At 45.9% G+C, this 27206-nt stretch overlaps 1 protein-coding gene across 1 annotated transcript in view; it reads left to right on the top strand.

Annotated features, from left to right (window-relative positions):
- LOC311101798 (IQCJ-SCHIP1 readthrough transcript protein-like) overlaps positions 1 to 27206 on the top strand; it is a gene marked incomplete at its 5' end in the record, with an annotated part of 205425 nt that overhangs the window by 92950 nt on the left and 85269 nt on the right. Inside the window, 3 exons of the mRNA XM_084142985.1 lie at positions 21996 to 22060; positions 22399 to 22464; positions 22549 to 22687. Coding sequence (XP_083999111.1) covers positions 21996 to 22060; positions 22399 to 22464; positions 22549 to 22687 — 270 coding nt within the window. The remainder of the gene's footprint in view (positions 1 to 21995; positions 22061 to 22398; positions 22465 to 22548; positions 22688 to 27206) is intronic.

The following is a 27206-nucleotide window of genomic DNA, read 5'->3' on the forward strand; positions in this document are numbered from 1 at the left end:
CTCTTGATTAGTAAGAAAGGATGAGTGTGTGTGTTTGTGCATGTGCATGTGCATTCACAGTTGAAGTCGGAAGTTTACATACACTTAGGTTGGAGTCATTAATACTCGTTTTTCAACCACTCCACAAATTTCTTGTTAACAAACTATAGTTTTGGCAAGTCGGTTAGGACATCTATTTTGTGCATGACACAAGTAATTTTTCCAACAATTGTTTACAGACAGATTATTTCACTTATAATTCACTGTACCACAATTTCAGTGGGTCAGAAGTTTACATACACTAAGTTGACTGTGCCTTTAAACAGCTTGAAAAATTCCAGAAAATGATGTCATGGCTTTAGAAGCTTCTGATAGGCTAATTGACATCATTTGAGTCAATTGGAGGTATACCTGTGGATGTATTTCAAGGTAACTCAGTGCCTCTTTGCTTGACATCATGGGAAAATCAAAAGAAATCAGCCAAGACCTCAGAAAAACAAAAGCGTGTGCGAGCAAGGAGGCCTACAAACCTGACTCAGTTACACCAGCTCTGTCAGGAGGAATGGGCCAAATTTCACCCTACTTATTGTGGGAAGCTTGTGGAAGGCTACCCGAAACGTTTGACCCAAGTTAAACAATTTAAAGGCAATGCTACCAAATACTAATTGAGTGTATGTAAACTTCTGACCCACTGGGAATGTGATGAAAGAAATAAAAGCTGAAATAAATCATTCTCTCTACTATTATTCTGACATTTCACATTCTTAAAAAAAAGTGGTGATCCTAACTGACCTAAGACAGGGAAGTTTTACTAGGACTAAATGTCAGGAATTGTGAAAAACTGAGTTTAAAGGTATTTGGCTAAGGTGTATGTAAACTTCCGACTTCAACTGTATGTACCTTGTGTTTTGTGTGTTAAACTTGTGGTTCCGTGTGTATATTTCTCATATTCTCTTACATCTCTCATGTGGTTATGTGTGTATCGTGTGTGAGTTTATCTTTTGGCACATACAGCTGTTGTGTACACTGGGTATGCAAGTTGGACAGAGGCATTGTTTAGAGTTGCCAGAATGTTCTGATTCACATAGAGAACTTTTACAATGTTCCAGACACGGAACACAATAACACAATGTCAGAAACCCCAGTGGAACAATTACATAACTTCAGAAACTACGGAAAATAATACAGAGAAAGTAAAGAATGGAGCAGAATGACAAGATGTCTGACAGAGAGGAGAGAATGGCAGGATGTCTGACAGAAAGGTGGGAATGACAGGATGTCTGACAGAGAGGAGAGAATGACAGGATGTCTGACAGAGAGGAGAGAGTGGCAGGATGTCTGACAGAGAGGAGAGAATGGCAGGATGTCTGACAGAGGAGAGAATGGCAGGATGTCTGACAGAGGAGAGAATGGCAGGATGTCTGACAGAGGAGAGAATGACAGGATGTCTGACAGAGAGGAGAGAATGGCAGGATATCTGATAGAGAGGAGAGAATGACAGGATGTCTGACAGAGAGGAGAGAATGACAGGATGTCTGACAGAGAGGAGAGAATGACAGGATGTCTGACAGAGGAGAGAATGACAGGATGTCTGACAGAGAGGAGAGAATGGCAGGATGTCTGACAGAGAGGAGAGAATGGCAGGATGTCTGACAGAGAGGAGAGAATGGCAGGATGTCTGACATAGGAGAGAATGGCAGGATGTCTGACAGAGAGGAGAGAATGGCAGGATGTCTGACAGAGAGGAGAGAATGACAGGATGTCTGACAGAGAGGAGAGAATGACAGGATGTCTGACAGAGAGGAGAGAATGACAGGATGTCTGACAGAGAGGAGAGAATGACAGGATGTCTGACAGAGAGGAGAGAATTTCAGGATGTCTGACAGAGAGGAGAGAATGGCAGGATGTCTGACAGAGAGGAGAGAATGGCAGGATGTCTGACAGAGAGGAGAGAATGACAGGATTTCTGACAGAGAGGAGAGAATGACAGGATGTCTGACAGAGAGGAGAGAATGGCAGGATGTCTGACAGAGAGGAGAGATTGGCAGGATGTCTGACAGAGAGGAGAGAATGGCAGGATGTCTGACAGAGAGGAGAGAATGACAGGATGTCTGACAGAGAGGAGAGAATGACAGGATGTCTGACAGAGAGGAGAGATGGCAGGATGTCTGACAGAGAGGAGAGAATGACAGGATGTCTGACAGAGAGGAGAGAATGACAGGATGTCTGACAGAGAGGAGAGAATGACAGGATGTCTGACAGAGAGGAGAGAATGACAGGATGTCTGACAGAGAGGAGAGAATGGCAGGATGTCTGACAGAGAGGAGAGAATGACAGGATGTCTGACAGAGAGGAGAGAATGACAGGATGTCTGACAGAGAGGAGAGAATGGCAGGATGTCTGACAGAGAGTAGAGAATGGCAGGATGTCTGACAGAGAGGCGAGAATGGCAGGATGTCTGACAGAGAGGAGAGAATGGCAGGATGTCTGACAGAGAGGAGAGAATGACAGGATGTCTGACAGAGAGGAGAGAATGACAGGATGTCTGACAGAGAGGAGAGAATGGCAGGATGTCTGACAGAGAGGAGAGAATGACAGGATGTCTGACAGAGAGGAGAGAATGACAGGATGTCTGACAGAGAGGAGAGAATGGCAGGATGTCTGACAGAGAGTAGAGAATGGCAGGATGTCTGACAGAGAGGAGAGAATGACAGGATGTCTGACAGAGAGGAGAGAATGACAGGATGTCTGACAGAGAGGAGAGAATGGCAGGATGTCTGACAGAGAGTAGAGAATGGCAGGATGTCTGACAGAGAGGCGAGAATGGCAGGATGTCTGACAGAGAGGAGAGAATGACAGGATGTCTGACAGAGAGGAGAGAATGGCAGGATGTCTGATATGGAGGAGAGAATGACAGGATGTCTGACAGAGAAGAGAATGGCAGGATGTCTGACAGAGAGGAGAGAATGGCAGGATGTCTGACAGAGAGCAGAGAATGACAGGATGTCTGACAGAGAGGAGAGAATGACAGGATGTCTGACAGAGGAGAGAATGACAGGATGTCTGACAGAGAGGAGAGAATGGCAGGATGTCTGACAGAGAGGAGAGAATGGCAGGATGTCTGACATGGAGGAGAGAATGACAGGATGTCTGACAGAGAAGAGAATGGCAGGATGTCTGACAGAGAGGAGAGAATGGCAGGATGTCTGACAGAGAGCAGAGAATGACAGGATGTCTGACAGAGAGGAGAGAATGACAGGATGTCTGACAGAGAGGAGAGAATGGCAGGATGTCTGACATGGAGGAGAGAATGACAGGATGTCTGACAGAGAAGAGAATGGCAGGATGTCTGACAGAGAGGAGAGAATGGCAGGATGTCTGACAGAGAGCAGAGAATGACAGGATGTCTGACAGAGAGGAGAGAATGACAGGATGTCTGACAGAGGAGAGAATGACAGGATGTCTGACAGAGAGGAGAGAATGACAGGATGTCTGACAGAGAGGAGAGAATGACAGGATGTCTGACAGAGAGGAGAGAATGACAGGATGTCTGACAGAGAGGAGAGAGTTGCAGGATGTCTGACAGAGGAGAGAAATGCAGGATGTCTGACAGAGGAGAGAATGACAGGATGTCTGACAGAGAGGAGAGAATGACAGGATGTCTGACAGAGAGGAGAGAATGGCAGGATGTCTGACAGAGAGTAGAGAATGGCAGGATGTCTGACAGAGAGGAGAGAATGACAGGATGTCTGACAGAGAGGAGAGAATGACAGGATGTCTGACAGAGAGGAGAGAATGGCAGGATGTCTGACAGAGAGTAGAGAATGGCAGGATGTCTGACAGAGAGGCGAGAATGGCAGGATGTCTGACAGAGAGGAGAGAATGACAGGATGTCTGACAGAGAGGAGAGAATGGCAGGATGTCTGATATGGAGGAGAGAATGACAGGATGTCTGACAGAGAAGAGAATGGCAGGATGTCTGACAGAGAGGAGAGAATGGCAGGATGTCTGACAGAGAGCAGAGAATGACAGGATGTCTGACAGAGAGGAGAGAATGACAGGATGTCTGACAGAGGAGAGAATGACAGGATGTCTGACAGAGAGGAGAGAATGGCAGGATGTCTGACAGAGAGGAGAGAATGGCAGGATGTCTGACATGGAGGAGAGAATGACAGGATGTCTGACAGAGAAGAGAATGGCAGGATGTCTGACAGAGAGGAGAGAATGGCAGGATGTCTGACAGAGAGCAGAGAATGACAGGATGTCTGACAGAGAGGAGAGAATGACAGGATGTCTGACAGAGAGGAGAGAATGGCAGGATGTCTGACATGGAGGAGAGAATGACAGGATGTCTGACAGAGAAGAGAATGGCAGGATGTCTGACAGAGAGGAGAGAATGGCAGGATGTCTGACAGAGAGCAGAGAATGACAGGATGTCTGACAGAGAGGAGAGAATGACAGGATGTCTGACAGAGGAGAGAATGACAGGATGTCTGACAGAGAGGAGAGAATGACAGGATGTCTGACAGAGAGGAGAGAATGACAGGATGTCTGACAGAGAGGAGAGAATGACAGGATGTCTGACAGAGAGGAGAGAGTTGCAGGATGTCTGACAGAGGAGAGAATGGCAGGATGTCTGACAGAGGAGAGAATGACAGGATGTCTGACAGAGAGGAGAGAATGGCAGGATGTCTGACAGAGAAGAGAGAATGGCAGGATGTCTGACAGAGAGGAGAGAATGGCAGGATGTCTGACAGAGAGGAGAGAATGGCAGGATGTCTGACAGAGAGGAGATAATGGCAGTGTGTGAGGCGGAAAGGAGAAAATTGCAGTGTGTGAGTCAGAGACAGTCATTTGGTGTTAGGATGTATAGGAGAAAGTCTCACTCCTCTATCTCTTCTCTAGAGGTGACCCTGAGTGGAGGAAAGAGCTCATTTACAGGTACAGCACACCATCTCTTCTCTATCTTTCTTTCTCTCTCTCTCCCTCCCCTCTCTTTCTTTCTCTCTCTCTCTCTCACCCCTCTCTTTCTTTCTCTCTCTCTCCACCCTCTCTTTCTTTCTCTCGCTCTTTCTTTGCTGCCCTGCAGCCAGATCTGAGAATGCTGTGTGTCTGTTTTCCTGTGTATTTGCAAGTATATTTGTGTTGCTACAGCGTTTGTTTTTTAGTATAGGTAAATGTGGTTAGAGTGTTGCTGCAGGGGTTGATGGCGAGCCAGCCAGGAGTAAATGATCATTTCCACTATTACAGTTTTTCTCAATTGCTAAAACACTAAACCCTATTGTCTGAACCAAATGCTCAGTTGCCTGAACCCACTGATTGAATCAATCACTCTTTTGGCAAAACCATAAGCACTTTTCACCTGTTTAGACATAACTTGCCAACACATTTTCATTGTGATGCTCCCGTGCTGCATAATGGTGAGCACAGGTGACAAAAGTCAAACACAATTAGAGCACAGGTGTCACCACTTGAACACAACAACTCAAAATTGATCACACTTGTGGCTAATGATGTGAGGGAACATATACAGTAAGCCAGTTCAGAGAGCACTGGTTTGTGAGGCCCTACAATGGATAGAAATCTGAGAGGAAGAGTTCGTGTGAGAGGAGGTCGAGGTGGTCGAGGTGGTCAGCGAAGACAAAGAACAGTAATATCTGATGAAATCAGAGCTACTGTGATTGACCATGTTCTTGTCCATGGTATGAGCATGAGGGAGGCTGGACAAAGGGTACAACCAAACATCAGTAGATTCACTGTGTCCACCATAATCCGAAGATTTAGAGAAGAGAACAGGTAATTACCTTTTTTTGACATTATAGTACAGTATGTAAATGTTGACAGCAATTACTGTATGACATACTATATACTGTACCACAGTATACTGTAAGTAAATATATCTTTCAGTACATCACTGTACCAATGTACTGTAGTATTGTAATGGAGGGTTGATCTAACTGTTTGTAGGCCTAGTATTCCATGTATATTTTTTGTAACTCCATGTTCTCTTTTTGTAGAATTGAAAGACTGCCACATGGGTTTTTTTGTATTATTTTTTTTATTTTATTTCACCTTTATTTAACCAGGTAAGCCAGTTGAGAACAGGTTCTCATTTACAACTGCGACCTGGCCAAGATAAAGCAAAGTAGTGCAATAAAAACAACACAGAGTTACATATGGGGTAAAAAAAACATAAAGTCAGAAATACAACAGAAAATATATATACAGTGTGTGCAAATGTAGCAAGTTATGGAGGTAAATAGGCTATAGTGCAGAATAATTACAATAGTATTAACACTGGAATGCTAGATGTGCAAGAGATGATGTGCAAATAGAGATACTGGGGTGCAAAAGAGCAAAATAAATAACAATATAGGGATGAGGTAGTTGGGTGGGCTAATTTCAGATGGGCTGTGTACAGGTGCAGTGATCGGTAAGGTGCTCTGACAACTGATGCTTAAAGTTATTGAGGGAGATAAGAGTCTCCAGCTTCAGAGATTTTTGCAATTCGTTCCAGTCATTGGCAGCAGAGAACTGGAAGGAATGGCGGCCAAAGGAGGTGTTGGCTTTGGGAATGACCAGTGAGATATACCTCCTGGAGCGCAGACTACGGGTGGGTGCTGCTATGGTGACCAATGAGCTAAGATAAGGCGGGGATTTGCCTAGCAGTGATTTATAGATGGCCTGGAGCCAGTGGGTTTGACGACGAACATGTAGTGAGGACCAGCCAACAAGAGCGTACAGGTCACAGTGGTGGGTAGTGTATGGGGCTTTGGAGACAAAACGGATGGCACTGTGATAGACTACATCCAATTTGCTGAGTAGATTGTTGGAGGCTATTTTGTAAATGACATCGCCGAAGTCAAGGATCGGTAGGATAGTCAGTTTTACGAGGGCATGTTTGGCAGCATGAGTGAAGGAGGCTTTGTTGCGAAATAGGAAGCCGATTCTAGATTTAACTTTGGATTGGAGATTCTTTATGTGAGTCTGGAAGTTGAGTTTACAGTCTAACCAGACACCTAGATATTTGTAGTTGTCCACATACTCTAGGTCAGACCCGTCGAGAGTGGTGATTCTAGTCGGGTGGGCGGGTGCTAGCAGCGTTCGATTGAAAAGCATGCATTTAGTTTTACTAGTGTTTAAGAGCAGTTGAAGGCTACTGAAGGATTGTTGTATGGCATTGAAGCTCGTTTGGAGGTTTGTTAAGACAGTGTCCAATGAAGGGCCAGATGTATACAAAATGGTGTCGTCTGCGTAGAGGTGGATCTGAGAGTCACCAGCAGCAAGAGCGACATCATTGATATACACGGAGAAAAGTGTCGGCCCAAGAATTGAACCCTGTGGCACCCCCATAGAGACTGCCATAGGTCCAGACAACAGGCCCTCCGATTTGACACACTGAACTCTATCTGAGAAGTAGTTGGTGAACCAGGCGAGGCAGTCATTTGAGAAACCAAGGCTATTTAGTCTGCCAATAAGAATGCGGTGGTTGACAGAGTCGAAAGCCTTGGCCAGGTCGATGAAGACGGCTGCACAGTACTGTCTATTATCAATCGTGGTTATAATATCGTTTAGGACCTTGAGCGTGGCTGAAGTGCACCCGTGACCAGCTCGGAAACCGGATTGCATAGCGGAGAAGGTACGGTGGTATTCGAAATGGTCGGTGATCTGTTTGTTAACTTGGCTTTCGAATACTTTCGAAAGGCAGGGAAGGATGGATATAGGTCTGTAGCAGTTTGGATCTAGAGTGTCACCCCCTTTGAAGAGGGGGATGACCGCGGCAGCTTTCCAATCTCTGGGGATCTCAGACGTTATGAAAGAGAGGTTGAACAGACTAGTAATAGGGGTTGCGACAATTTCGGCGGCTAGTTTTAGAAAGAAAGGGTCCAGATTGCCTAGCCCAGCTGATTTGTAGGGGTCCAGATTTTGCAGCGCTTTCAAAACATCAGCTGTCTGAATTTGTGTGAAGGAGAAGCGGGGGGGGGCATGGGCAAGTTGCAGCAGAGGGTGCAGAGTTGGTGGCCGGGTTAGTGGTAGCCAGATGGAAAGCATGGCCAGCTGTAGCAAAATGCTTGTTGAAATTCTCGATTATTGTAGATTTATCGGTGGTGATAGTGTTTCCTAGCCTCAGTGCAGTGGGCAGCTGGGAGGAAGTGCTCTTATTCTCCATGGACTTTACAGTGTCCCAAAATTTTTTGGAGTTAGTGCTACAGGATGCAAATTTCTGTTTGAAAAAGTTAGCCTTTGCTTTCCTGACTGCTTGTGTATATTGGTTCCTAACTTCCCTGAAAAGTTGCATATCGCGGGGGCTATTTGATGCTAATGCTGTACGCCACAGGATGTTTTTGTGCTGGTCAAGGGCAGTCAAGTCTGAGGAGAACCAGGGGCTATATCGGTTCTTAGTTCTGTATTTTTTGAATGGGGCATGTTTATTTAAGATTGAGAGGAAATTACTTTTAAGGAACAACCAGGCATCCTCTACTGACGGAATGAGATCTATATCCATCCAGGATACCTGGGCCAGGTCAATTAGGAAGGCCTCCTCGCTAAAGTGTTTTAGGGAGCGTTTGATAGTGATGAGGGGTGGTCGTTTGACCGCAGACCCGTTACGGACACAGGCAATAAGGCAGTGATCGCTGAGATCCTGGTTGAAGACAGCTGAGGTGTATTTAGAGGGTATGTTAGTCAGGATGATATCTATGAGGGTACCCATGTTTAAGGATTTAGGGTTGTACCTGGTAGGTTCGTTGATAATTTGCGTGAGGTTGAGGGCATCTAGCTTGGATTGTAGGATGGCTGGGGTATTAAGCATATCCCAATTTAGGTCACCAAGCAGTACAAACTCAGAGGATAAATGGGGGGCAATCAATTCACATATGGTGTCCAGGGCACAGCTGGGGGCTGAGGGGGGTCTGTAGCAAGCGGCAACAGTGAGAGACTTATTTCTGGAAAGGTGGATTTTTAGAAGTAGAAGCTCAAACTGTTTGGGCACAGACCTGGATAGTATGATAGAGCTCTGCAGGCTATCTCTACAGTAGATTGCAACTCCACCCCCTTTGGCAGTTCTATCTAGACGGAAAATGTTATAGTTGGGGATGGAAATTTCAGAATTTTTGGTGGCCTTCCTGAGCCAGGATTCAGCCACTGCTAGAACATCAGGGTTGGCAGAGTGTGCTAACGCAGTGAATAACTCAAACTTAGGAAGTAGACTTCTGATATTTATGTGCAAGAAACCAAGACTTTTGCGATTACAGAAGTCATCAAATGATAGCTCCTGGGGAGTAGAAGTGATACTGTGGGCTACAGGCCCTGGGTTAGCCTCTACATCACCGGAGGAACAGAGGAGGACTAGAATAAGGATACGGCTAAAGGCTTTAAGAACTGGTCTTCTAGTGCGTTGGGTACATAGAATAAAGGGGGCAGATTTCCGGGTGTTATAGAAAAGATTCAGGGCATTATGTACAGACAAGGATATGGAAGGATATGAGTAAAGTGGAGGTAAACCTAAGCGTTGGGTAACAATGAAAGAGATAGTATCTCTAGAGGCATCAATTGAGTCGGTCTCTGAGTGTATGGGCGGAGGGACAAAGGAGCTAACTAAGGCAGGTTTAGCTAGGCTGGGGGGTCTACAGTGATATAGTACAATTAGAAATAACCGAAACAACAATAAACTAACCATGTTTGGGCTGAGGCTAAACATAAACAGGATGTAGTACCGTAAAAAGGAACAGTCCAGCAGATATCAGCTGTATAGCTGAGTTATCATAAGGTCCGGTGGTGAAGCGCTAGTGAGTAAGAGGCCACGGCTAGTGTGTGCTACGTCCGTTTTGTTGTAGCCAGCTGGTAGCGATGAATCCGGAGTTAAAGGTCCAGTGAATTCAGTGATTCCGGCGGAAAAACTGATATGTTCTGGGTCGATAACGCGCTGTGCAGACTGGCCGAATATCCGGTGATCAATGTCCAGTGATTAAAAATTAATCCAGCGGAAAAAAAATCCAATATTCTGGGTGCAACACCGCTAGCTGTGGCTAATAGCAAGTAGCTAGTTCAGTAGCTAGTTCAGTTTAGTGAGTAAGAGGCCACGGATAATGTGTGCTAACGGGCCAGGGCTAGCAGATGGATGGAATCTTCGTGGTTAACGTCGTAACCACATCAGACGATTTCGTCGGCAGACCAGTCGTGTAGGATCGGCGGGGCTCCGTGTCAACACTAGGTGGTCCCGTCCGGTTGATAGAGAGGTAGATAGCCGGGAGATGGGCCTAGCTCGGGATGATTAGCCAGACCACAGCGTCCGTTTTGTTGTTGTTGTAGCCAGCTGGTAGCGATGAATCCGGAGTTAAAGGTCCAGAGAATCAGTGATTCCGGCAGAAAAACTGATATGTTCTGGGTCGATAACGCGCTGTGCAGACTGGCCGAATATCCGGTGATCAATGTCCAGTGATTAAAATTAATCCCGCGGAAAAAATCCAATGATCTGGGTGAAACACCGCTAGCTGTGGCTAATTGGGGTGGGAGGACAGGTATGTTCTCCCCACACCAAGAGACCCTAATTGTTGATATGGTCCATGAGAACAATGCCATTAAACTGAGCAAAATTCAGCAGAAGATCATTGAGGATCATTTAAATTTTGAGGGTATCAACAGTGTCAGCCTCTCTACTGTTGATCGTGTCCTCAAGCGCAACAGACTGCGCATGAAACAGCTATACAGAGTGCCCTTTGATCGCAACTCAGACAGAGTCAAAGAGCAAAGATTCCAGTATGTACAGGTTGGCATATATCCAGACACATTCAATGTTGATTACTCTAAGTAGTGATTTACTGTAGTGGCCTAAATCACTTTTTCCGTATCACTTACAAAACTATATCTATTTCTACAGAGGGTTTTTCAACTGGATGCAATGGAAAGACCATCAATACATCTACATGGATGAAGCTGGGTTTAATCTCACCAAAAGGAGAAGGAGAGGCCGTAATGTGATTGGCCATCGGGCCATTGTTGGTGTTCCTGGGCAGCGTGGTGGCAATGTCACATTATGTGCTGCCATCAGCAATCATGGGGTTGTCCACCATCATGTCAACCTGGGGCCCTACAACACTCACCAGCTCCTCATTTTCCTCAATCACATGCGAGATGCTTTGTTAGGGCAGCAGGATGAGCATCCCATCTATGTTGTTGTTTGGAACAATGTGAGTTTTCACAGAGCCCTCCAGGTTAGAGAGTGGTACAATATGAACCAAGGTTTTATCAATCTTTGCCTTCCACCGTACTCCCCTTTCCTAAACCGCATTGAGGAATTCTTCTCCTCATGGCGGTGGAAGGTATATGAACGCCAACCTTACACCAGGGTAAATCTCCTGCAAGCCATGGGACTTGCCTGTGGTGACATAGGTGTGGAGGCATACCAAGCCTGGATACGGCATGCCAGGGTTTTTTTCCCCCGTTGCCTGGCCAGACAAAATGTGGCCTGTGATGTGGATGAAGTCCTGTGGCCTGACCCAGTACGGAGACATGATGCTGTGGCTGAGTAATGCACTTATTTGTATATTTTTGTACTTTATTTTTACATGGGCTTACTGTACACAAGTGGCAAACGCATAAGATTTCTGTTTTGTCTTTTTGTACAAGTGCTAATGTCACGATCGTCATATATAGAGGAGGACCAAGGCGCAGCGTTGAAGGCGAACATATTTATTTATAGACTGATCACACGATCAAAACAACAAAACGATGACGTGACAGTCAATGGTAATACACAAACCAAATACGAACAAGAAACCACACCAAATGAATGCCTAACGGCTACCTAAGTATGACTCCCAATCAGAGACAACGAGCTACAGCCGTCTCTGATTGGGAGCCACCCTGGCCAACATAGATATACCAAAACCAGAAAGTGAAACCTAGAACACACATAGACTATACACACCCTGGCTCAACATATTAGAGTCCCCAGAGCCAGGGCGTGACAGCTAAATGCACAGTTTTTTTTTGTTTTGCAACATGCATTTAGCCTACAGTGAACAATAAACATTTATTTCTCCAGCTTCATGTCCTGAGCATTGTGTTTTCTATTTTTCTACGTAGTGTTTAGTGACTGTTCAGTAGTGTTTTTTATTTTGATTGACTCGGGGCACGATTTGACAACATAGTTCAGTTTTGAGCACAGATTGAACTGTTTTGAGGTGAAAGTTTGGTTTTGCAAGAAGAGTCTGAGGTTTTGTGAATGTAGCTTGAAAATTGGGTTTTGTGTTCACAGTTAAGAGAAAAGAGAAAAGGAGAGCAGCTTTCAAGAAATGTGTTTTAGCAATCGAGAAAAACTGTAAAGGAAGTACAGTAATACCCTGCTATTCTTAGCCTTAGCAATCTGAAACACTCATATTTTACACCTGACTGGAGACGCTTATTAACACACATCTCATCACACAATCTACAAACCCTAAGGCTAGACACACGCACATCACATGTGCATAGACACAGTACAGTCCAGCACTTTCCCACACACACACACACATGCCACTTTTGTGTAGGTTCATGCATTCAGGTGTAGTTTCGTGCAGAGTGAGAATGCCACTTGGTGTGTCCTGACATGCGCATTCCAACTAGCTCTCACAGTCTCACGTCAGAATTAGACATTCATCCATATTTCTCAAACGTCAAATTTCAAAGTCGTTCCAAACGTCAAATTTCAAAGTGTTTGGTTACTTTTGGTTACTAATTCTGAATTTTTAAGGTTAGGCATTAACTCTGAATTCTTAAGGCTAGGCATTAACTCTGAATTCTTAAGGTTAGGCATTAACTCATCATTTTTAAGGTTAGATATTAACTCTGAATGGTTAAGGTAAGGGTTAAGGTTTGGGATAGGCTTAAAACAAACATTTCAAAAACAACTTTCTATCGCTGGATTTGAACATGTAACCTTTGGAACCAGATGCTTATGCCCTTCCACCATTCCTATTCACAACCAAAGCCTACTTAAAGGTAATAATGCTCACTGTTGCCCCTAGTGTACGGTTGCCACATCATCTCCCGACGTCCTCTGACACGGATGGACGTCGAATACTGACTTGTATCACGGGTGACCTGCCTGGCCCATTCACCCTGTCACATGGCATTCACACTGACACAAGTCCACTGTAGTCCATGATTGGCTGGCTTGTGAAAGTTATAATGAACTAGCAGCCAGTGCCATATTAAAGCGTGATGGATTGATGGTCTAATGTGCAGTAGGATTGTAACCTGGGAGATCACATTTTTCATTGATTTAATAGGCCATCAGGGATATGCTGCTAAATCTTAGCCTTAGTCTCATGATTTATCACGCTCTATGATGGATTTCAGTATTTTTTCAATGTCTTATTTCATTGTGATAGAAAGGTGTGACAGTCTGCCCTTGTCTTTTCCCACGTGCTGTTTAACATAATGATTGGTGTTGAGACACTCTATGATACTACGGTTAATGAGAAAACCACTAAACCACTGTAGATATGTATTGAGATGTACTGTATGTACTGTAGATGTGTACTGCAAGGCTGCAAAGGCATATTTAGCACATACGTTTCTTTTAGAGGCGTGATTGTAGTGTGTGTGTGTGTGTGTTTGTGGCCCCGCTCACCTTCTCCTGTTCTAATATCATGGTTGTGTGGTTCCCTGACTGTCTGACAGCCAGAATGGCTTGTTTATAGTCAGATTAATTGCTTTTATGGCTGTGTTCTCCCTGTGATCGGCGCTGGGGTTTTTTAATGAACACCCACGGTCCTGCTTTTTAGAGTGTGCGGTCACAGTCGCTAGCGGTAGCTGGCCCTGCACAGGTTAGCGGTTTTACCTGAGTGCCTATGCCCTGGACCGTAAATGGACCGTGAATTTAATCATCTCTACGTGGATGGAGGGGGGGGGGCTAAGCAAAGTGTTATGGAAGAGTTAGGGAAGCGTTACAGAAACGTTAGAGTAATATATTAGTGGTTTGCTATTAAAATCAGCTCTCCTCATTAGGGAGGAGGGACGAAGAGAGGGGAATGGAGAAGAGAGAAGGAAGACAAATGACAGAGGAAAGAGAGGGATTGCTGGAGAGAACACAAAAAAGGGGGAAATGGAAGTGGGAACAAAGCTTCAATCTTTATCACCTTGAAAACAGTTTCTCCTCTAATCAACTCCCTCCCTCCCTCTCTCCCTCCCTCCTTGGTCGGTCTCTAAGTATGCATCACTGATTCCCATTTTCCCTGGCCCCCGTCTCTGTCATTTATCAGGGCTGGAGGGTTCTCTCCTCCAATGGCTTTCTACTTCATTACGCCTACAGCAGGGACACACCAGACCACCTCCTGTGTGTGTGTGTGTGTGTGTGTGTGTGTGTGTGTGTGTGTGTGTGTGTGTGTGCGTGTGCGCGTGTGTGTGTGTGCGTGCGTGCGTGATGGTTTACTGAACCACAGGTCTAAGTTACACAAATCAACTCCTAATGATCTCCACACTCCACTATGACTTAAACCTGTCACCGTCCTGTTTAACTACACTCCATAGTAATGACAATATGGCCTTATTAACTAGCTAACAAAGCAACTCTCGTCTCCAGTTGGCTGTAATGTTCAATAAAAATACTTTATGGCTATATATATATATTTATAGTTAGGCTATGCTCTTATAGCTGTGGAATCTTTAACACTGTTATGCTGCAGACACAAACACCACAGGTTATATTGAAGATGGATGTAAAACGGCTTTGCATTAGACACACACCATGCGGCTGTACATGTATAAGGGCTTCTTAAGAGGGTGTTTGTTTTGACATGTTAATGGACCGTTTTATAGCTGATATGATGGCACAATAGAGGGGGTTAAAACACAGGAATTCCTCTAGGACAGGCTGTAGTATAAAGGGTGCTGTGCCACAGACTATAATATACAGTGCATTCGGAAAGTATTCAGACCCCTTCCCTTTTTCCACATTTTGTTACGTTACAGCCTTATTCTAAAATCAATTAAATCATTTCCCCCTCCTCAATCTACGCACAATAGCCCATAATTACAAATCTAAAACAGGTTTTTAGATTTTTTTTGCAAATGTATTACAAATAAAAAACAGAAATACCTTATTTACATAAGTATTCAGACCCTTTGCTATGAGACTTGAAATTGAGTTCAGGTGCATCCTGTTTCCATTGATCATCTTTGAGATATTTCTACAACTTGGAGTCCACCCGTGGTAAATTCAATTGATTGGACATGATTTGGAAAGGCACACGCTTGTCTATATAAGGTGCCACATTTGACAGTGCATGTCAGAGCAAGAACCAAGCCATGAGGTTGAAAGAATTGTCCGTAGAACTCCGAGACAGGATTGTGTCGAAGCACAGATCTGGGGAAGGGTACCAAAAAATTTCTGCAGCATTGAAGGTCCCCAAGAACACAGTGGCCATCATTCTTAAATGGAAGAAGTTTGGAACCACCAAGACTCAATTGGGGGAGAAGGGCCTTGGTCAGGGAGGTGACCAAGAACCCGATGGTCACTCTGACAGAGCTCCAGAGTTCCTCTGTTGAGATGGGAGAACCTTCCAGAAGGACAACCATCTCTGCAGCACTCCACCAATCAGGCCTTTATGGTAGAGTGGCCAGACAGAAGCCACTCCTCAGTAAAAGGCACATGACAGCCCGCTTGGAGTTTGCCAAAAGGCACCTAAAGAACTCTCAGACCATGAGAAACAAGATTCTTTGGTCTGATGAAACCAAGATTTAACTGTTTGGCCTGAATGCCAAGCGTCACGTCTAGAGGAATCCTGGCACCATCCCTATGGTGAAGCATGGTGGTGGCAGCATCATGCTGTGGGGATGTTTTTCAGCGGCAGGGACTGGGAGACTAGTCAGGATCGAGGGAAAGATGAACAGAGCAAAGTACAGGGAGATCTTTGTTGAAAACCTGCTCCAGAGCGCTCAGGACCTCAGAGTGGGGTGAAGGTTCACCTTCCAACAGGACAACGACCTTAAGTACACAGCCAAGACAACGCAGGAATAGCTTCAGGACAAGTCTCTGAATGTCCTTGAGTGGCCCAGCTAGAGCCCGGACTTGAACCCGATCTAACATCTCTGGAGAGACCAGAAAATAGCTGTGCAGCGACGCTCCCCATCCAACCTGACAGAGCTTGAGAGGATCTGCAGAGAAGAATGAGATAAACCCCCCAAATACAGGTGTGCCAAGCTTGCTTCAACAAAGTACTGAATACTTATGTAAATGTGATATTTCCGTTTTTTATTTTTAAGAAATTTGCAAAAAAATCTATAAACCTGTTTTTGCTTTGTCATTATGGGGTATTGTGTGTAGATTAAAAAATATATATATATAAATATATATATATACTAATCCATTTTTGAATGAGCCTGTAACGTAACAAAATGTGGAAAAAGTCATGGGGTCTGAACACTTTCCGAATGCACTGTATATATATATATATATATATATATATATATATATATATATATATATATATACAGTATCTCACAAAAGTGAGTACACCCCTCACATTTTTGTAAATATTTGAGTATATCTTTTCATGTGACGACACTGAAGAAATGACACTTAGTGTACAGCTTGTATAACAGTGTAAATTTGCTGTCCCCTCAAAATAACACAACACAGCCATTAATGTCTAAACCGCTAGCAACAAAAGTGAGTACACCCCTAAGTGAAAATGTCCAAATTGGGCCCAAAGTTTCAATATTTTGTGTGGCCACCATCATTTTCCAGCACTGTCTTAACCCTCTTGGGCATGGAGTTCACCAGAGCTTCACAGGTTGCCACTGGAGTCCTCTTCCACGGAGCTGGTGGATGTTAGAGACCTTGCACTCCTCCACCTTCCGTTTGAGGATACCCCACAGATGCTCAATAGGGTTTAAGACAAGGGACCTCTGGGTTGTGTGTGTGTGTTAGGGGTCTAATGGAGAGCAGAGCAGAGTGGGCCCACGCCAGCCTGTAGAAAACACCAGCTGTGGAGGGCAGAGTAAGGTGCCAGGGGGAAACAGGAGGGCACACACAAGCACCCACTGGCGAGAAGCCAGGTCCCTGATGTCTGCTGGGGTTAGTTAGGAATGGCCTCCCTGCGGGACTGTAGGGTCAACCATTCATACTCTCTTTATAATACCATTATATTACCATTACCAACCTCCAACGTCCACAACCTCTAATGTTGCTTTAATATTGTCTAGTGTTACCCTGCCCTATAAAGTGTGTATCCTTCTTACTAAATGTGTGTCTGTCTGTGGGGATTATGCCTGCTCCATTTCCCTCCTCTCAGTAGGCAGGTCTTCCTCTCTCTGTCTCCTCTCCTTTCCACTGTTACACTGGCTGTCATTAGCCTAGCCCACAGAGCGGAGTGTGTGTGTGTGTGTGTGTGAGAGAGAGAGAGAGAGAGAGCTCAGTCGGCCAACCTGCTTCATAGCAGGGTCATTCAGGGACAGACAGCCCAGACACACAAACTGTCATTTATCACACACATACACACACACACAGGTGCCAGGAGGAGACACTGAGCGTCTGGCCTGTACTGGCTGGAGATAACAGAGTGCGACTGCCATCGTCCCAAAAACCCTCGACCTGCTCCACACACACACACATACAGACACACGCTCCCTCCCAGAGTCACTGTGCTGCCAGGCTGTGTCCCTGTGGTAGAGGAGAGTGATGGCCGATGTGACAGAGATGGCAGAGATTGCACCGGCTGGCTCTGGCTCTGCAGCCTAGGGCCCCCCAGGGAGGAATGACTGGTAGAGGCTGCTTCAGGGCTGGTGTATTTATGTTGGTGTGTGTGTGTGTGTGTGTGTGTGTGTGTGTGTGTGTGTGTGTGTGTGTGTGTGTGTGTGTGTGTGTGTGTGTGTGTGTGTGTGTGTGTGTGTGTGTGTGTGTGTGAGAGAGAGAGAGAGAGGTTGCATCAATGTGTGTGTTGGAGCTGAATGGGATGGCAGATGGTCTGCTGAATATTGTTTAAACGTGTGTGCAAAATCTTAGGACACGACACATTTTGGCTCAGAGGTGATTCAGGCTGCTCACTCTACCTGTCTGAGTGTCTGTCTGTGCAGCTGTCACTATCTTGCTGCTGCTGTGTGTGAGTGTGTGTGTGTGTGTGTGTTACCAAGTGTTTACTATGGGCCTGAGTGTCCGTGTGGTTCCCCGGTGCCTTTGTGCTGGAGTTAGTTGAGTTCATTAGGAAAGCAAACACTGCTGATGAAGGTTTTCCGGTGCGGTTTTCCGCTTCTAGGCCGGTAGATGGACGAGCTGGGATCTGCTGCCAACACACGTCAAGAAGCTCATCAAGTATTAAAGAGAGAGAGAAGAGATGGGAGGGAGGGAGGGTGGCCAGATGGGCGGGCGGGAGGGAGGGAGAAATATGGGAGAAAGATAGGAAAGGGGGTAGAGAACATTTGAAAGAGGGGCAGAGGGATTGAAAGATGGAGTAAGAGCGAGAGAGTTGGGAGACAGAAGGTGGAAAGGAAGAGAGATGGAGTAAAGGAGATAGGGTCAGGTTTGGGAGAGGAGGAGTAGAGAGAAAGTGAGCGAGTGTCTTTAGGTGAATGGTTTCCATCTGTCTGTCTGTCTGTCTGGTGGTTAGTTTCAGGGACCTCTGTCTCATCAGAACTTTGCACACACAGCCCCCCCCCCCCCCCCCCCCCTTCCCCCTCACCTCTCTGTCCCCCACCCCTGGTTGGTTTCTGGGACGAGGTAGAGACAGATTTACACCCTGTATGGCGGATAGATGAAGTCCGTAACTCAGCCTAGTTCCATCTCTCCTTGCTCCCTCTATCCCTCTCTCCCTCTCTCCCTCTATCCATCCCTCCCTCTCTTTTCCTGGGCTGGCATGGGTCCAGTTTAATTTCTCCACAGCCACAGGGTCTAAGAAGGAGAGGAGATGAGATGAGATGAGATGAGAGGAGAGGAGAGGAGAGGAGAGGAGAGGAGAGGAGAGGAGAGGAGAGGAGAGGAGAGGAGAGGAGAGGAGAGGAGAGGAGAGGAGAGGAGAGGAGAGGAGAGGAGAGGAGAGGAGAGGAGAGGAGAGGAGAGGAGAGGAGAGGAGAGGAGAGGAGAGGAGAGGAGAGGAGAGGAGAGGAGAGGAGAGGAGAGGAGAGGAGGAGGAGGGGAGGGGAGGGGAGGGGAGGGGAGATGAGAGGTTGTAGTGTAGCTAGCTGTCAGTAGCTCTATTTCTTGTGTTATTGTATACAGCCCTGTGAGTTCAAGGTCCCGTCTCCATCAGCAGGTCTAAGCTGTGCTACCTCTCCTCTCCGGCCTCTATAGCTCACCATAAATCCACCAGCACCGCCACACAATCAATACTTCCTGCTTGGCACTGCCAAAGCCCAAAATGACTATAGATTTTCTGCCCACACCGCTGCTAAATTATGCAAACCCCTGGTTTATTTCCTGGCTCCATTTTGGCAGGCGATGTGGTTCCTCTCCTAACACCAGGCCAGGTGCTGCGAAGGAGAAGGGATGGATGGGAGGAGAGGGAGAGGAGGAGAGAAAAGTACTTTAGGAGAGAGAACAGCGTAGGTTTCTGTCTGTGTTTTGGACAAGGTCATTAACTAACTCACAGAAGAGAGAGCTCCAGCAGGGTTGTGAACAATGAATATGTGCTTTAGTTTTAGGGATCGATACAGGATGTAAAGGGCTTGGTGAGTAGCCTGCTGACCTCACAGCTTTGTTGGATGCTTGATAATGCACACTGGGTATCGGCACATAATCTCACTTTCACTAACACACACACACACACATGCTCACACACACAAAGTGGTCAGTAGTTCCGGGGCAGGTATGAATGGAAAGCACAAAGGCAGCAATATCTTTGATTTCTGTAGGTATAGAACCAAACCTCTGAAAATCACACTTGTCCTTTTTGGGGTCTCACTAAGTTGTGGAGTGAGGAAGGCTTTTGCTGTAGTTGGGTGTGGCGTTGACTAAGCAAAGTTAGTGTTGTGTGTGTGTGTGTGTGTGTGTGTGTGTGTGTGTGTGTGTGTGTGTGTGTGTGTGTGTGTGTGTGTGTGTGTGTGTGTGTGTGTGTGTGTGTGTGTGTGTGTGTGTGTGTGTGTGTGTGTGTGTGTGTGTGTGTGTGTGTGTGTGTGTGTGTGTGTGTGTGTGTGTGTGTGTGTGTGAGAGCTGAGCTAATAGTCTGTCTGGGCTGAGCGGTGACAGGGCCATCAGTAACTCCCAGGGGAAATTGAAATGATCGGCTCATTCAGTCACACAGCAACTCCATTACTGAGCAGGAACCCTCGCAATCACACACCACCACACTCCTCTGTGTCTGAGAGTGTGGGTCTGTGTGTGTGTGTGTGTGTGTGTGTGTGTGTGTGTGCATGCTACGGCTGTCTGTCTGGGATGGTATTTGGGGATTGGGGGAGGCCAGGGTGACATTGATTCTAAGTGAGGGGGCGTTAGAGAGCAGGGTTTAAATGAATTTGTAGTCTAGCCAGGATAGGACATTTCTCATGCATGACACCATTAGAGTTAGTGTTGGACAGAGCAGGATGACGTCACCCCTCACCAAGCAGATAGGTGATTGGAGGACAGCTCAAACCTGAGACCTCATAGAATCATCTCTTCAGTAATCACATACAATAAGAGTCATTACCACTTCAGCTGAGAGAGAGAGAATAGAGACAGATATAGAGAGAGAAAGATTGAGTCAGCGAGATAAACAAGAGAGTCAGAGAGAGAGAGTGATTCGTCAAATTCTACCTTGATTTCTCCAATTAGCCCTCTTGTTTTTCCCAGCATGCAGCAGATACATACAAACAACTTCAACTGTGTTCGTGCATGTGCGTGTGCGTGCATGCGTGTATGTATGCGTGTGCGTGTGTGTATGTGCGTGCATGTGTGAGTGTGTGTTTGTGCATGTGTGTGTGCGTGTGTTTGTCTAGGGTTTTTGTTTTGTTGAGCTGTTTCAAAGCTAAGATGAGACAGATGCTGTATGATGAAGAGTAAATACTGTTTGACTCAGTAGTTTACATCCCCTGTGGAACAGAGGAACATACTGTGTCATAGATACTCTGTGATGCAGGAGATTATGAATGCTATGATACGATTTAAAAACGCTTTGTGGGCACAAAACAGTCGCATGCGAATACATAGAAATGAACCACTTTTATCTCATAAAGGATTACCTACACACACACACAAACACACATACACCTCTCCTGCACCACCTCCTACCCATACTGTGCCCTGCTGTGGGCTCCTGGGTCCTCTAGAGACGATGCTCCAGTTTAATTCCACTTGTATTGAATTAGTCTGATCACTTATGCAGAGGCAAGTCAGCCCTTATTACAGGGAATTATTAAAGCTAGAGGAGGAGGGTTGGGGGATTGAAAACATTCTTTTATTCACCCCCTCCTCAGCATTTTGAACGTCAGTGAAATTGGATCCATCACAGGATGAACTTCAGCAAACCATGTTTTCTGGCCACAAGCCCATCCTCAACAGTGGGAATTGGCCAGTGGGTCCCTGATACACCAGACTAGCAAACCTTTTCTGTTATGTGGTGTCATGAATGATAAACACTAAAGTCAACTTCCTGGAGGATCCATTTACTCCCCTCACCCCCCTTACCCCACCCCAACCCCCCTGTATCCTCTGACTGCTCCAATGCTGCCTCTGGGTCTCTCTCCTTCGCTCTGTTTCTGGGCCAAACACAGCTGAATGTCTGACTGACAAAATCAGCAGATAACTTCCACAGCTAACTTTACTAACTTCACAGGGGAAACATCTAACCACTTCAAAATACTGCCTTACTACCTTCCTACAGGGGTACCAGTGCTGAGCAGAGGAGATCACACTCAACTACACAGCACACACACACACTCAGCACACACACACACACACACACAGGCACACACAAAAGGTAGAGAAGATGATGGAGATGTATTATTTTCTGTACAGTATGTATGTCTGAGAGATTGTTGTTGTAATATCTTTCTTTCTTTCTTCATCTCTCTCTCTGACTTTCTATCTCACTCTCTTTCTCTCTCCTTTTTATATCTCATAGGAGGAACTGAAGAGCCTCCAGACTGGCCTGAAGCATGTCAATGATGAAGCATTCAGCTGCAGAGGGTACTGTAGGTTGGCATACACACATGCGCTTTAAAACTCAATTTCACAGCAGTGGGGACCAGGGCATCGCTGTATAATTACTGATAACCCTGGCACTGGAATGATTAGAGCCTCTTTACACTCTCTCACTCTCCCTCCCCTCCCTCTCTCTCTCACCCTTCTTCCCCCCTTTCTCTCTGTCGCTCTCTCTCTCTCACCCTCTCTCTCTCTCTCTCTCTCTCTCTCTCTCTCTCTCTCTCTCTCTCTCTCTCTCTCTCCTCTCTCTCTCTCTCTCTCTCTCTCTCTCTCTCTCTCTCTCTCTCTCTCTCTCTCTCTCTCTCTCTCTCTCTCTCTCTCAGTCACCAGCTGACTACAGACCTTGAGAACAACTTCAACATGCCCCCACTGGAGACCAAAGTGTTGATGTGAGTGTGTGTGTGTCTGTGTGTGTGTGTGTGAACATGTGTGTGTGTGTGTTTCACTCTTGGCTATGTGTGTACGTTTCCTAGTATTCAGCGCGCCTGGCGTGACTTCCTCCAGAGACAGGAAGTGATGGATAAGAGGAGCCCCTCCCCTCCCTCCCTCTCCTCCTCTGACAAGTTGAGCACGTCCATCAGCATGACCACCCTATCAGATGGCATCACCCCTGTAAGTCCCACCCCTCTATCTTTGCTCTGAGTACCGCTGGTGAACTGTCTATGTTATTGTGTAGGGTACACATTACTGAGGAAACACATGGTGTGTGTCAGATGGTATCTACAAGATGGTGTGTTCTTTTTCAATACATGTTCAAAACTATCCCTAAGGATGTGGTGTGCCGGTGTATTGCATGTCTTGTCCAGCAGAGGGCAGTGTCCCTCAGCTCATATCCCCCCTGCCAGATGCAGGCTCACTCACAGGCACTTGAGGGAGGGATCAGCTGGGTAAATAATAAGATGAGCACGTCCATAGACCCTCAACTGATCCAGCTGGATGGCGAGTGAGAGAGGTACTCTTGAGTGTCAATGTATTGTCATAGTAATCTCCAAGTCATCATCCAGGTTAAGCCTCAGGTCAAGCTGTGGGCTTCAAGGCGCCCACGCAATGCTGCAGAGAGAAATAGGATTGATAAAGGTTAAATGGATGACATCAACAGTGGCCTGTTACACCCACAGTGGTGATTTCCAGTTAGTCACCCTCTCTCTCCTCCTCCCCATCTCTGTCCTCCTCTCTATCCCCCCTCTCTCTCCTCCTCTCTCTACCTCTCACTCCCCCTCTCTGTTCTTCTCTCCATCCCCCCTCTCTCTCCTCCTCTCACTCCCCATCTCTGTCCTCCTCTCAATCCCCCCTCTCTCTCCTCCTCTCTCCTCCTCTCACTCCCCATCTCTGTCCTCCTCTCTATCCCCCCTCTCTCTCCTCCTCTCTCCTCCTCTCACTCCCCATCTCTGTCCTTTATGATCCGGGTAAACTATATGAACACATATAAACATGTAAAGTGCTGGTCTCATGTTTCATGAGCTGAAATAAAAGTTCCCAGAAATGTTCCATAGGCACAAAAAGGGTATTTCTCTAAAATGTTGTGCACAAATGTGTTTACATCCCTGTTAGTGAGCATTTCTCCTTTACCAAGATAAACCATCCACCTGACAGGTGTGGCATATCAAGAAGCTAATTAAACAGCATGGTCATTACAAAGGTGCACCTTGTGCTGGGGACAATAAAAGGCCACTCTAAAATGTGCAGTTTAGTCACACAACACAATGCCACAGGGTGCAATTGGCATGCTGACTGCAGGAATGTCCACCAGAACTGTTGCCAGAAAACTGAATGTTCATTTCTCTACCATAAGCCGCCTCCAACGTTGTTTTAGTGAATTTGGCAGTACGTCCAACCAGCCTCACAACCGCAGACAACGTGTAACCACGCCAGCCCATGACCTCCACATCCGGCTTCTTCAACAGCGGGATCGTCTGAGACCAGCCACCCGGACAGCTGATGAAACTGTGGGTTTGCACAACCGAATAATTTCTGCACAAACTGTCAGAAACCGTCTCAGGGAAGCTCATCTGCGTGCTCGTCGTGCTCACCAGGGTCTTGACCTGACTGCAGTTCGGCGTAGTAACTGACTTCAGTGGGCAAATGCTGATCCCGGTTTCAACTGTACCAGGCAGATGGTAGACGGCGTCGTGTGGGCGTCGTGTGGTGGTTTGCTGATATCATCGTTATGAACATGGTGGTGGTGGGGTTGATATGGGCAGGCACAGGCAAAATCTACAGACAATGTGAATGCACAGAGATACCGTCACGAGATCCTGAGGCTCATTGTCGTGTTTTTTAAAAATAAATCTTTGACCAACAGATGCATATCTGTATTCCCAGTCATGTGAAATCCATAGGGCCTAATTCATTTATTTCAATTGACTTATATGAACTGTAACATCTTTGAAATTGTTGCATTTAGATTTGTTTCAGTGTAGTTGAATGTGCTGATGTTACCACTCTAATAACTCCTTTATCTGTCATTTTACTATCTATCCTCTTTTATTCTGCTGTGAAAACGACAGCACAACCTTTCCTGTCATTATTTCATGGCTTTATTTTCCCGATGTATCACACTGGAATGTGACTTCTCTGTTCTATTATCTCTCCTCCCTCTCTCTCTCCCTCCTTTAACATCCCTCCTTTATGATGATGCTGTGGTGAAAGTGACAGTGCTCCCTTGTTGGAATTTCTAATGGGTCCGTTTCTGTCGACCCAGCGATATGTTCCACGTCCCCTCCAGGGCCGGTTAACACACACACACACACATACATACACACATACACACACACACACTCACACACAGAGGAGGAAGTCATATGGGACACAGTGACTGGGCGGCCGTTTCCATCCACACTGATTGAATTTGTAACCTTTGTGCCAGTGATATCAGTCTCTGCCAAAAGCCTGCATGTCTCTGTCAATGTGGGACCACTGCACTTGGTGGAGTGGGGGGGTGTGTGTGTGCCTCTATGTGTATGTAGTTCACTGGAATTTTCCATCTCTCTCTCCGTGAGTCTGTAGAAAGTGAAAGGTTTGTGATGTACTAAAGGTTAGGGCTGTATAGTTATGTGTTTTAGAATTCATTCAGATATACTACAAAGTCACTGTAGTGACACTGTGAAATACTACTTTAGACGATCTCCTACTGTATTCCGCGCTTAATGACCAAATAACTCCTGCAGTGTTGCCCAAGGCAAGAGGTAGAAATGATCGTTTTCATTAAAAGAGAACATAACAAAACTCTGACTTTTATGCCCCGGTATGAATCAGCAGCCTTCTGTTTGTATTTTTTGTATACTGCGTCAAACACAGCTCACAGCTCAAACACACATACACACACACGCGCATGCACACACACACACACACACACATACATGCAAGCATGCATGCACACACACAACAGGCTGTTTATTGGAATGGGAGCTTTAGTAGTAGCCAACAGTGTTGGGGGTTTGGCTAAATGCTCGAATATTGCTAGTTAACTCACAATGACTTGAAAAGTTCTGAAATAGAAACATTATCATTGAATATAATAGACAGTAATCGATTCTGAAATATGAAAAATGTGACAGTTCCCTGTTTTTCTGCCGAAGACTATCAGAGCACTCTGTCTGTCGCTGCCTGGGTGCTGCGCTGTGAAATGGTGCAGTTACAGAGGCTGGCCACTAGAGGGAGGTGTTGTACCACAGTAGCTTCTCATGCTTTGGCCATAACTGATATACTGTAGAAGCTAAGTCCTCTGATGGTATGGACTAGACACTAGAGTATTCCTAAGATCAGATCATAGATGATGTATTACGGACATCTTTATTAAGAACCTGCAACAAGTTTGAGTTTGTGAGTGCATATGTAATGTAGCAATGTGTAATTGGAGTAGGTTGTGAGTGGTGTGTGTGGCCTGGTGCCTGGTGCCTGGTGCCTGGTGCCTGGTGCTGAAGGGCACAGGGGACATGCCAGTCCATTTGCACTGCTGAAGTGCAGTGGGACTGGGCTAGAGCAGAGCATCACTGGTCCCCTTACCACCAGCTGCAATGGTTCTCCCTCTCCTCCCAGTCTATTACTCCCTCCTCCCCTCCCTCCATCTGCTCTCTCCTCACCCTCTCTTTCCAAATCCCCACCTCTACTTCCTTTCACACCTCATCCTTATATCCTCTCTCCCTCTCCCTCACCCTCCCCTATTCCCCTCCTCTCTCTCACCCATTATTTCCTCTTCTTCCAGCAGGACAGCCCACGGAAGTTCTCTCCTCCTCCGTTCTCAGTTCTCTCTTCTCTTCTGTCTCCTGCTGGATTATCTCTGTGTGTCTCTCTCACACACCTGTCCTAACCAGGTCACTGCCAAACTATAGCTGTGTGTGTGCGCGCACGTGTGTGTGTGTGTGTGTGTGCGTGTGTACGTTAGCGCATGTTCATGCGTGTGTGTGCGTATGTGTGCGTGTGTGTGTGTGCATATTCAAGCGTGTTTGTGTGTGCAGCAGCAGTACACAGCAAGTGAGTGGAACCAGAAGTGTTATTATTTAGCTCTATATTTAGCAGGTAGTGTTGTGCATGGAGGAGAGGAGAAGAGAAACACACAGAGAGCTGCAGCCTCACATAACCTACTGGTTACCATAGAAATGAATTAAGATCTTGTACCAGCAAAGAGCCTCGACTCTCTATGACATCAGCCACTTTTTCACTGTTCACGGTAAACAAAGAGCCATAGAGATGTTTAGGCTCTGGCTAAACAGTGTATTTGCCATTGTTTTATTCAATGGAATTAGCAGCCCATTGTGACATCATCCATCATCATCAACAGACAGCATATTCCATTCATAGTCCTCCCAGGGATTCAGGTGAATGTCAAGTGATGAACTGCACATTATGGAAAACAGAGCTTTTCTCTGTCTTCTTCTTGTATGGAGATGCCCGGGTCCCTCCATTTTACGAAACCCCTCAGGCTCAGTTTGGGCCTACTCTGTTAAGCAGTCTCATATTTACTCTAAATGATCATCATAGTTGACCTTTGTGTCTTACATAGTAGTTGAGCAGCCTCTACTGCTTTAGCCTATTCATTTATTAACATGGAGATCTAGGATGAGCTCAGGCATTATATTTCAAATGTTGTCTTAAAATGTTTGAATTTATGATTAACTTTGAAATATGTAGA

The sequence above is a fragment of the Coregonus lavaretus genome (assembly GCF_964263955.1).
Source record: "Coregonus lavaretus genome assembly, chromosome: 26".
NCBI lineage: Eukaryota > Metazoa > Chordata > Actinopteri > Salmoniformes > Salmonidae > Coregonus > Coregonus lavaretus.